The sequence below is a fragment of the Zalophus californianus genome, chromosome 1 (genome assembly GCF_009762305.2).
Source record: "Zalophus californianus isolate mZalCal1 chromosome 1, mZalCal1.pri.v2, whole genome shotgun sequence".
NCBI lineage: Eukaryota > Metazoa > Chordata > Mammalia > Carnivora > Otariidae > Zalophus > Zalophus californianus.
Genome location: NC_045595.1, coordinates 122,524,051 through 122,536,174, shown reverse-complemented (window position 1 = coordinate 122,536,174; position 12,124 = coordinate 122,524,051). Strand labels below are relative to the sequence as shown.

The window sequence follows — 12,124 nt, the reverse complement described above, 5'->3', positions numbered from 1 at the left end:
TGCATTGGGGTAAAGGAAATAATCAGACCCTTTGGGGACTACTGAACAATGGCTCTGAACTAACATTGATTCCAGGAGACCCAAATGTCACTGAGGCCCATTAGCCAGAGAAGGGGCTTACAGAGGTCAGGTGATTGGTGGAATTTGGTCTCAGGGCTGTCTCACTGTGGGCCCAGTTGGTCTCCAACTCTATCCAATGGTTCTTTCTTCAGTTCTGGAATACATACTTGGAATAGATATATTTAGCAGTCAGCAGAATCCCCACATTGGTTCTCTGACCTATGGAGTGAGGGCTGTTATAGTGGAAAAGGGCAAGTGGTAGGCCCTGAAACTGCTTCTACCTAGAAAAATAGTAAGCCAAAAATCAGTAGCCCTTTCCTGGAGGGATTGCAGAGATTACTGCTACCGTATACCTATTCGACTCCCCTAGTTGGCCTGGGCAGAAGACAGAAGGATCCTGGAAAATGACAGTGAACTATCATGAGCTTAACCAGGTGGTGACTGCAGTTGCAGCTGTTGTACCAGATGTGGTTTCCTTGCTCAAGCAAATTAACACATACCCTGCTGCTGGTTGCATAGCTATTGATCTGGCAAATGCTTTTTTTTCTTGATACCTGTTAGTAAAGACCACCAGAAGCAACTTACTTTCAGCTGGCAAAGCCATCAGTACACCTTCACTGTCCTACCTTGGGGGTACACCAACTCTCCAGCCCTATGCCATACTTTAGCTCCCAGAGATCTTGATCAGTTTCCCTTCCACAAGGTATCACACTGGTTCATTACATTGATGACATTATGCTGATTGGACTTAGTAAGCAAGGAGTAGCAACTACTCTAGACTTGTTAGGAAGGCATTTGCATGTCACAGGGTGGGAAATAAATCCAAAAAGACTTTGGGGCTTCTACCTCAGTGACATTACTAGAGGCCCAATGGTATGGGGCATGTCAAGATATCCCTTTTTAAGGGAAGGATGAATTGTTGCATCTGGCCTCCTACAAACAAAAACAAGGCACAATGCCTAGTGGGCCTCTTGGATTTTGGAGTCAACATACTCCCCATTTGGGTGTTTTACTCCAAACCCAAGCTGCTAGTTTTGTGGGGTTCCAGAACAAGAGAAGGCTCGGTGACAGGTCCAGGCTGCTGTGCAAGCCGTGTTGCCACTTAGGACTTACGATCCAGCAGATCCAATGGTGCTTGAAGTGTATGTTGCAGACGGGGATGCTGTTTGAGGCTTTTGATAGGCCCCTAGAGTGAATCACCATGCAGACCCTTAGAATTTTGGGGGACTCTAGTCTGTCAGAGAGTGTTACTCGGTGGTCCAGAAATCCAGGGAAGTCGTTGTCATTTAATTTTTGCAGGCTCTCGAGCACTTCCCCCCTGGCGGGTGGAAGTGCAGAGAGGAAAGTGCGAGATGAGCACCATGTTCGCGGACACACTGCTCATTGTTTTTATCTGCGTGTGCACGGCTCTTCTTGCCGAGGGTATAACCTGGGTCCTGGTTTACAGGACAGACAAGTACAAGAGACTGAAAGCGGAGGTGGAAAAACAGAGTAAAAAACTGGCAAAGGAAACAATAACAGAGTCAGCTGGTCGACAACAAAAAAAGAACCTAGAGAGGCAAGAAGAGAAACTGAAAAATAACAACAGAGACCTATCCATGGTCTAAATGAAATCCATGTTTGCAATTGGCTTTTGTTTTACGGCCCTAATGGAAATGTTCAATTCCATATTTGATGGTAGAGTGGTGGCAAAGCTCCCTTTCACCCGCCTTTCCTATATCCAAGGACCGTCTCATTAAAACCTGCTAGGGGATGACACCACAGACTGTTCCTTCATTTTTCTGTTTGTTCTCTGTACCATGTCAATTCGACAGAACATCCAGAAGATTCTTGGTCTTGCCCCTTCACGAGCTGCCACCAAGCAGGCAGGTGGGTTTCTTGGTCCTCCACCTCCTTCTGGGAAGTTCTCTTGAAATCAAGAAGAAACCTGTAATTCCTGTCACTCTTTTTAGACATTCAAATTAGACTGGCAACTATTTTGTAGCAAGAGCCATAGACAGCCTTAACACTTGGGCCACTTTCTAGTTCTGAGTTACTTGTAGACTTTTTGGAAATGATTCAAATGAGAATGGCACCCAGCAAACACGATAGTACTTTCAATCACAGATTAATTTTTAGAAAAATAAGTTTGTTGGTTAGATAAGTTCAGGCAATGTTTATGTAATGAGAAGCAAATAGCATCTTTCTTGTTTGGCTTACATGGATATTTTCTGTGGGCCTGACTCTCAAGCCTGTGCTGTGTGCCATGTACCATGGAAGTTGGCTCTCCATGAGCATTTAGAGATCTGGAAGAAAAATTTAGTTTGTGATATATATACATATTTTAAAGATTTTATTTATTTGACAAATAGAGACACAGTGAGAGAGGGAACACAAGCAGGGGGAGTGGGAGAGGGAGAAGCAGGCTTCCCGCTGAGCAGGAAGCCCAATGCGGGGCTTGATCCCAGGACCCTGGGGACCGTGATCTGAGCCAAAGGCAGACACCCAACAACTGAGCCACCCAGGCGCTCCTAGTTTGTGATATCTTAATTGGAACTATTTGTTGTACATTGTTTCCAAGCCAAATATATGACCCAAGATCAATAAAGAGGCCAAAATTTTAGCTACAAAAAAAAAAAAAGAATTTTGGGGAAAAAAGCCCTACCATCCTCTGCAGATAACTTCTTTTCTTTTTTAAAGATTTTATTTATTTATTTGACAGAGAGAAAGATAATGAGAGTAGGAACATAAGCAGGAGGAGAGGGAGAGGGAGAAACAGGCTTTCCGCCCAGCAGGGAGCCCGAAGTGGGGCTTGATCCCAGGATCCTGGGATCATGACCTGAGCCGAAGGCAGACGCTGAACGACTGAGCCACCCAGGTGCCCCAATAACTACTTTTCTTTTGAGAACCAGCTCTTGGCCTGCTCCTGGGCCTCAGTAGAGACTGAATGGGTCACCCAGTTACCATGAGACCTGAGCTATCATAAACTGAGTATTATCTGACTTACTAAGCCATGAAGTTGGGGGTGCATAGAAGAATTCCATCATCAAATGGAAAGGGCCCAGCAGGCTGTGAAGGCACAAGTGGGTTACATGAAGAAGTAGCCCAAATGTCTATGGTCCCCATGTCTGATACACCGTGAAGATACAGCAAGGAGGCAGCTGTCTGCAAACTAGGAAGAGGGTTCTTACTAGACACTGAATCTGCTGGCATCTTGATCTTGGACTTCCCAGCCTCCAGAACTGTAAGAAATAACTGTTTGGTGTTTAAGCCACCCAATCGATGGTATTTGTTATAAGTGGCACCAACTGACTAAGGCAGAAATAGTGGTTTGCTAGTAGAGTCCAAACTGGCACTCTCCAGTAGAATGTTCTGTAATGATGAAAATATTCTATATCTGCACTGCATAATATACTTGTCACTATTGAGCACTAGATGTGTGACTCATGCAAGTAAGGAAATAAAATTTTAATCTAGCCCTTTCTTCTACTCCTGTAGCCTTTACCATTTCTCTTAGGATTCATACAGTGTCTCAGTTAGTTGCCATGTATACATTTTCATTTTCTTCCAATCCATTCTTCACAAAGCTAGAGGGGTTTTTCTAAAATCAAATAGGATCCTAGCACTTCTCCAAGGTAATGGTTCCTGGAAACTTTAGAAAGAAGTTCAACCTGCTAGCACACCATATACATCCTTTCCTTAGGAAATCACAAGAAGTAAAACATCTTCCTCTGTCTGATCAGGTAAGTGATGATAAATTTCTTAAGAGTAGTCCCTTATACTTTTTCAATTCTAACATATCTCACAGGGGCTTGCTGAACGCTGCTGTGAAAAAAAAACAACAACTTGGCTTTGGAGATGGGAAGCTTAAATTAGAACCCTGCATCTGGTACATTCAAACACAGACACCAATGGTACTTAATCACCTCACTATACTTCTGTGCTAAATGGGAATGATGATAATTACATCACAGGGTTGTTGCGAAGAGTAAATGAGTTTGTGAAAATCCTCTGCACTTAGTAAAACGCTATAGAAATGGTTGATGTTATAATAACTATTGAGTTTGGAAATGTTCTTAAAAAGCAATACTGGTCTGACTTTACCTAACATCCATCTGGAGTTTTAAAGCCGATCTTCACTAGGTGACAATATAGACATAGGCCTTAGATGTTCAAGGAAAAGACGGATGAAAGGAACAATTTTGCCCCATTTATTCCAAACACTCCTTTGAATTATGCATTTTCCATCTTTAGGTTTAAGACTGTGCTTTCTTGGGGCCCCTGGGTGGCTCAGTTGGTTAAGCTTCTGCCTTTGGCTCAGGTCATGATCCCAGGGTCCTGGGATCGAGTCCCACATCAGGCTCCTTGCTCAGTGGGGAGCCGGCTTCTCCCCTGACTGCCATTCCCCCTGCCTGTGTGCGTGCGCGCGCTCTCTCTCTCTGTGTCAAATAAATAAAATCTTAAAAAAAAAAAGGACTGTGCTTTCTTCACTTTTGTTTCTCTAAACAAAAATTTCAGCAATACCAATGGACAGTTGATTCTTGAGAGTCAAATGACAATGACATCATACGGGCAGGTCAGAAAAGAAAGAAGTGGTAATATTTTATTTTTTTTTAAGATTTTATTTATTTATTTGAGAGAGAGAAAGCATGAGAGGAGGGAGGGTCAGAGAGAGAAGCAGACTCCCTGCTGAGCAGGGAGCCTGATGTGGGACTTGATCCCGGGACTCCAGGATCATGACCTGAGCCGAAGGCAGTCGCTTAACCAACTGAGCCACCCAGGTGCCCAGTAATATCTTATTTTTAAGTATCTACAGGGACTTTTCCAAAGGGGACTTTCTCAGTGAGTTCTCCTAGGAGTAGTAGGAAAGGCACTGCTCTCAGAGAGGAAAATAAGGTAAAGAAGCCACATTTTCAGGGGTGCCTGGCTGGTTTAGTCAGTATAGTGTGCAACTCTTGATCTAGGGGTTGTGAGTTCGAGTCCCACGTTAGGTGTGGTGATTACTTAAAAAATAAAGTCTTTTAAAAAAACAAAACAAGGGACGCCTTGGTGGCTCAGTTAGTGAAGCGTCTGCCTTCAGCTCAGGTCATGATCCCAGGGTCCTGGGATGGAGCCCCCCATCCGGCTCCCTGCTCAGCGGGAAGCCTGCTTCTCCCTCTCCCTCTGTCCCTCCCCACTGCTGTGCTCTCTCTCTCTAATAAATAATTAAAACAAAACAAAACAAAAAACCCATGTTCTCAGAGTGGGGGAAAAGAGGTAAACTGACAATTAAGTTTACATTGGAAGTATTCTTTTCCCTACCCTAGGGAGAGCCGAAACACAAGATTTCTAAGATTAAGTATACTTTTCATTAGACCACATTACACTTTATGATGGATTTATATCAATACTTCATTTCTCAGGTCTTGAAATTAGGGCAGTTCCACCATCTTAAGAAATACCAAAAGAAGACATTGCTTGTTATCAGTACACTTTTTTTTCCCGTTAAGGGTAGTAAAGATTGATTATTCCGTGAACTTAAGGTTTCCAAAGCACTTAATGAATCTGTTTCAGAACACTTATATTGCACGGATATTTCTACAAACCTCTCTCCACTCTCCAGATTAAGACTTCCTGGAAGACAGGGACTTTTTATACTCATCTTTGTTTATCTCATTCTGCCTCAGAGTACTTGCCATATATACTGCACCGTAAAACATATTAGCAAACTCGTGGCCTTTCCTGCTTATTCTCTCTGGTATTCAAGTTTGCAATGCCTACCAAGTGCTCAGGAAATTCATGTCCTAGACATGAATGATATTCATAGGGTCATTAGGGTGATTCCTTAACCTCGCCAGCGTCTGGAACACTATCTTTGAGCCCGAGAGAGGAACCGCTGGTTTGGACCCACAACTCCATTGAGCCCCAGGTAACAAGCCCGGCAGCCACCACAGCATTTCCTTTCCACTGAAACTTCAAGCATCCAATCTTCGTTGTATTTTCTTTCATCTCCCTCTCTGCAATTTACATAGGCTTTCGTATATTTGAGATGTTCTTTAAATTTGTAATTTAACAGTCTAAACAGAACTTTTTATATCTTGGTTACAGACCCCACCTCAAGAGTAAGACCTTAGGCAAGAGAAAGCGACGGGCTGGAGGGGAGACACTGGTATCTAAATTGGGGAAACCTGCTCACTTGGCAGAGCGAGCAAGGCCTCAGGTGGGAGGGGGAATTGGAAACCGACGACGCCACGTGACCTCGGGGGCCCCAGGGGTGAGTCGACCCCGCCCCTCCGCTCGCCGCCGGGGGGCGCATGCGCAGCCCGTGTTAGTGATGGAGGAGAGAAGATGGCGGAAGCGGAGTGAGTGACTTGCTGGTGACTGATGTCGTAACCGGGGGGCGAGTGGGGCAGCGACATGTCCCCTAAGGGGAAAGCGCAAGGTTCTTTAGCGGGCAGTGCAGGGAAAGGGATAACCAAGAGCTTCCTTATCGTTGAGAATCCTGCTTGGCCCAAATCGGGGGGCGGAGGCCAACTGTAAGGGTCTAGTTACCTCCAGGCGGGAGCGCCCCTTCCGCCGTCTGATCCCAAATCGGCGGGGCTCTACGCGCAGAGTCACCCCAGGGACCCCGATTGCTGCGTCTTCCGGGAGCTAAGCCCCGGTGGGTTCCTTAGGCGCTGTCATCCCTGCAAGTGGGCCCCGCGGGCAGCCTTGTCACAGATGCCCGCGCCGGGGGCCCGCGGAGGCTGGGGAGGGTTGGGCGGGCACTGCCAGGCCTCCTTCGCGCTTTCCTCCTTCCCGCCCCGGCGTCACCCCACTCCTCCTCAGTGGGAGAACCGGAGACGAGGCTGCTCACCGCCCTCCCCCGGGAGGCGTGGAGAAGGTGTCCCACCCAGCGTGGGCCTTGGAGCGGAGGGGGGGGGTCGTGTTCCTGCGGGTCTGGCCAGGCAGAAAACACCCCAGATAGAAGGACCTTATTTCCCTTGGGTCTCTGGCTGCAGTGTTGATGCCTCCTTAGAGGGCCATATTCTTGTGTGGCGGTGTGGTGTGATGGTATCCTTAGCTAGCTACTCAAACTCAGTGTTTCCTGGGTAGGCCTCTTGTGTACCAGGACTGCCAGCTCTATTTTGCAGACTGTACTACGCACAGACGGTGGAGTTAGCAAAATTGTTCTTTTGTGCCAGGTCTCCAAGTGCAATACAATGGTTTGGCCAGTTCTACTCACTGCTGTTTAGACTTGTGCCTAGAATTTGGATTATCTGTGACCATTTTTGGTTTGTTTTCTGAACAAATCTACCAAGGGGTTTGAGTTTGAGGACATGGTTGCATAGAATAGCACTCTAAAAGGACCAGAATTTAAACTGGCTTTTTGCATATCACAGCTGCTATGTGTTTCGGCAGTGTTAGGACGTTCAGTAATTTGGTAAAAAGTTTACCTTATCTACCACTAAATCTGAATGATGTTGAACAGTTACCATATGATGCTGTGATTTGATGATTGGAAGGCAGTTTGAAAAACTATAAAAAAAAAAACCAAAAACCCAGAGAAGCATGAAGATGTGTGAGTCATTACAATCAGAAAAGTAAAGTCAGCTGTTTTCCTCTGCTGTTTTCCTTTCACTTTTCCTTTTATTAAATTGAGGGGTTTTTTTTTTTTACTTGAAGAGCATATGAGTACTATTTACATAAATGATGTAAAGAACAAAGAATATTTGTACATAAAAGGACACCATATGGATATAGCGTATGTATGCACAATTAGTGCCAAATTCCTTTGTCTTTTCATGAAGTAGAAAGTGTTCTTGTTACATTCTTGTCAATGATGCTGATTGTGATGGGTGTCAGATTTTGTTTCTCAGAAGAAAAGAGGGGTTAAGAAAGGCAGATAAAACCGGTGTATTCTCAAGTGTGCATTTCACCATTCTGGTGCATTTCTAACCCTACAAAAACTGTTGTAGTTCTTCTTTCTAACAATATTGAGGCCTTCAGAATTGACTTAAAATACAGTGTTGTTTGAATATATTCAAGTATAGATTCAGTGTTAAGTGGAAGTTTATACCCAATAATGAAGTGAGTTTGCAATATTAGAGGGGAAGGAATCAGAAAGCCTGGTACAAAAATATAGTTTATGAACTTTACTGTTCATACATAAGGAAAGTGACATAATTGTGCTGTTTTCAGAATTTGGAGCAATTTTTTGTGAAAAGAGGTTTTTGTAAGGAAGCATAAAGAAATTGTTGTCAGCTCCTTCTCTGGTTTCCCAGCCTAATCTGTTAAGTATAACCAGAGTTATTAGATGTAGTAAGGACAGTGTTGTAGACTAATTAGGGAAAAGCCAGTGTGAGTTAAAGAATTACTATTTTTACTTTTTTTTTAATAATGTAAGTTCTGTGCCCAACGTTGGGCTTAAATTCAGGGTGACCCTGAGATCAAGAGTCGGATGCCCTACCCACTGAGCCAGCCAGATGCCCTTTAGAGCCCCACGTTGGATGTGGAGATTACTTAAAGAATAAAACCTTAAAAGAATTATTTTTTAAAGTAACTTATTTAATAAGAGAACATATTTTTATTTTTTATTTTATTTTTTTAAAGATCTTATTTATTTGACAGAGAGAGACACAGCGAGAGAGGGAACACAAGCAGGGGGAGTGGGAGAGGGAGAAGCAGGCTTCCCGCCCAGCAGGGAACCTGATGTGGGGCTTGATCCCAGGACCCTGGGATCATGACCTGAGCCGAAGGCAGATGCTTAACGACTGAGCCACCCAGGCGCCCTGAGAACATATTTTTAAAGCAGAGTGCGGGTGCCTGGGCGGCTCAGATGGTTAAGCGTCTGCCTTCAGCTCAGGTCATGATCCCAGAGTCCTGGGATCGGGTCCCGCATCGGGCTCCCTGCTCCTTGGGAGCCTGCTTCTCCCTCTGCCTCTCTCTCTGTCTCTGTCTCTCATGAATAAATAAATAAAATCTTAAAAAAAATAAAGCAGAGTGCATATGGTAACCAGAAATAAGCCAATTAACACAAGTCCTTAGGCATCCTATTTTTTTTAAAAAAGATTTTATTTATTTATTTGAGAGCACGAGAGGGAAGAGGGTCAGAGGGAGAAGCAGACTCCCTGCTGAGCAGGGAGCCCGATGCGGGACTCGATCCCGGGACTCCAGGATCATGACCTGAGCCGAAGGCAGTGGCTTAACCAACTGAGCCACCCAGGCGCCCCAAATGTGCTACATATTTGTGAAGTACCTTTCCTTTCTAAGTGTTTATGGTGACTGTGTGCGATTCATGCCATTTTAGGAGGGTCTTCTTAAAAATTTAGATTGTTGCTGATTATTTCTTTGAAATAATTAAATATTCTTTAAAACCCATGAAATAATGCTTTTGCCAATGCAAATCCTGTGTGTTATCTGACAGATTCAAGGACCACAGTACAGCTATGGATAGTGAGCCAAACCCTGGCACATCTTCTGTGTCAACAACAACCAGCAGCACTACCACCACCACTATCACCACCTCCTCCTCTCGAATGCAGCAGCCACAGATCTCTGTCTACAGTGGCTCAGACCGCCATGCTGTGCAGGTACTTCAGTTAGAATGAGGGGTAGGCTGGGACTTAGCATGTCATTACTTTTCTCTGAAGCCAGATGAAGCTATTGTTTCACACCCTCAGATGAGTCACATGATATTCTCTAAATGAGTACAGGTAGGGTTGTTAATGTTTGAAACAATCAAAAAGTTATTTAATAATCATTCTATTGAGAGGGCTTATATTTGTCATCATGTGGCTTATAAAACGATAGGTCAGGACAATTATAATTGGGAGGTCTCTAGGTGCTGCTGCAATGTGAAGACACTCAACCTACAGCCTTAATGTGCAGAATGGCTCTAGGTTTTTCTGGGTTCTTTTGTATTTGAACTCAAAATAGAGACTTAGGAAGATCTATTTAGGTCTGTAGATGTGTTAAGAGGTTCATTTTAAACTCAAGTGGCCTAAGTACCTAAGTAGGAGGATCCATTTAAAAGCTCCTAGGGGCAGAGGGGGAGGGGAATATTTAACTAGGAAAAGTTTTAGGTCTTCACTTGGTTGAGAAAATTAATCTTTATAATAACGGAGGTTGAGACAATATGGTATTGCATAAAAAGGACATGGGCATTGCAGTTTGATATGCTCTGTGTTCGAATTCCATTGTCTTAATCATTAATAGCTATGTAGTGTTGGCTGAGGGGCGTGATCTCTGCGCATCAGGAAACTGTAAAATGAAGATGAGACCACCTAGTTCCTTAGTTATGAGGATTTTTAAAAAATACTTTATTAAATTTATTTATTTATTTTAGAGAGTGAGAGAGCAAGTGCATGAGCTCAAGCGAGGGGAGGGGCAAAAGGGGAGGGAGAGAGAGAAAATATCCCAAGCAGAACTCCTGGTTGTGTGTGAACTGGTCGTTGGGAGCTTAATCTCACGACCCTGAGATCATGATCTGAGTCAAAACCAAGAATCGGAGCCTTAATTGACTGAGCCACCCAGGCGCCCCAGTTATGGGGATTAAAGGAAGCATTAGAACTGTGTGGAGCACAATATATATGCCCAGTCAATAATAATAGCTAATATTTATTGAGCAGTTGGTATGTGCCAAGCATTTGATGAATGCTTTACGTGGATTATCTCTTTTAATCCTCACCATACCTCTATGAAATAGGTACTATTATTATTTCCATTTTACAAGTGGGAAAACCAGTGTTTTAAATGGGTTAAATAACTTTTCCTAAATTCACATAGCTAGTAGATTGTCTGGTTTTAGAGTTGTGCCTTTACCCACTCTGTGAGTTTTTATTTTTTTTTTTGTTATACCTGCTTACTCTTTACGATCTCCATAATTTCATTCTACTCTGAAAATAACTTATTGTTTGCAACATATTCCTCTCTCCACTCCATTGCTATTTAACGGTTCTGTTGTTTAGGATTCTGAAGTTACCATGGGGTGGAATCGGAATTGTTGGAGACTGAGTCAGTTCAGCAAAAGTTCAAACTGGAATGAGGAATGTGTTTTTAATGTTCTTCACCCTTCTTTGAGGAAAAGGATATAGGAAAGAGTATCTAGATCTTTGAGCATACAGATAATGTGGTATTTTAATGTGCCATTTTGATCTCTAGTTTTTACCTAAGCTGGATATGTTAATAAAAAATAAAGTGTTACTGGAAATGTGTAGATATACATGTATCTCACAAATAGCACTAACACTAGTTCTAATGAAGTCATATAATTGCTTCCCCTAAAATGTAATCAAATCAATAATTATTGAATTACCTAAGGAGTTCTTTAATACCTTCCAGCATTCTTTTTTAGCCCTGTGAATTCTCTTTGCCCTCTTCATTTCTTTAGAGGAATAATAAAAGAACAGTGTGTTGTACCTTTAACTTGTATTTAAAGAGTTTCTCCCATGAGTGTATGGTTGAATGGTAATGAAAGACTATGCTGACAATAGAAGAAATAACTACACTCTGCCAAAAATGTGTCAAATAGATTATTCATTTCATCAAACTGAAATGTTTGATTTTAGTTTTGTTATGTAATTAAAGAGCATATATAGATTTACCTGACCAAAAAGACATACTGTTGTAATTCTAAATCACTTAATGCTGGTCTATAGTCTTCTGCAACTAGGGGTCAAAAGCCTACATAGATTTTTGTGACAAGAGTCTGTAGCAGGTTTAGTAATCTATAGTTGGAGAGATGAGATAGGAATACATGAAAGTAAACACAGGGAAATATGTTTTCTTGGAATTTGGATGAAGAGATTCATTTCTTTGTGGTTCATGGTGTCCTGACTCAGACCTCAAGCTGTAGGATTATGGCTCTTACTCCCTTAGCTCTGAAAACTCTGTGGTTTGATGCAGAGATTAGGGTTCTGTGCTGTTTCATTGTCACTGGGGGCATGATACAACTTTGGGACGTGGTTGCAGAGGACTAGCGTAGTCTGACTTATGGGTTTGGACAGATAAAGGATTTTTCTCTGGTTTTAGAATACTTTTTTACATTTATGAAGTTTCAGGCTCAGATTTTATATTTCATTAACAAATATTGACAGTAATCAACACTTTTTCAGGTTTTCTTTTT

The 12,124-nt window shown here is 42.8% G+C and overlaps 1 protein-coding gene and 1 pseudogene across 9 annotated transcripts in view; both read left to right on the top strand.

The window, feature by feature from the left end:
* The first annotated feature begins 1,297 nt into the window (after positions 1-1,297).
* LOC113916667 lies at positions 1,298-1,973 on the top strand (annotated as a pseudogene).
* Positions 1,974-6,310: 4,337 nt separating this feature from the next.
* The window catches only part of PHC3 (polyhomeotic homolog 3), a 76,949-nt gene continuing 71,135 nt past the window's right edge, over positions 6,311-12,124 (top strand). For 7 of the 9 annotated variants that reach the window (XR_003517997.1, XM_027583383.2, XM_027583385.2 and 4 more), the window contains exons 1-2: positions 6,311-6,380; positions 9,425-9,590. Coding sequence is in view for 8 of the 9 variants with exons in the window: in XM_027583383.2 (XP_027439184.1) it covers positions 6,367-6,380; positions 9,425-9,590 (180 nt within the window). In the remaining variant the exon portion in view is untranslated. Of the gene's footprint in view, positions 6,381-6,781; positions 6,902-7,744; positions 7,763-9,424; positions 9,591-12,124 lie in introns of those variants that run through there. The other 2 variants (XM_027583380.2, XM_027583379.2) reach the window with 2 other exon arrangements.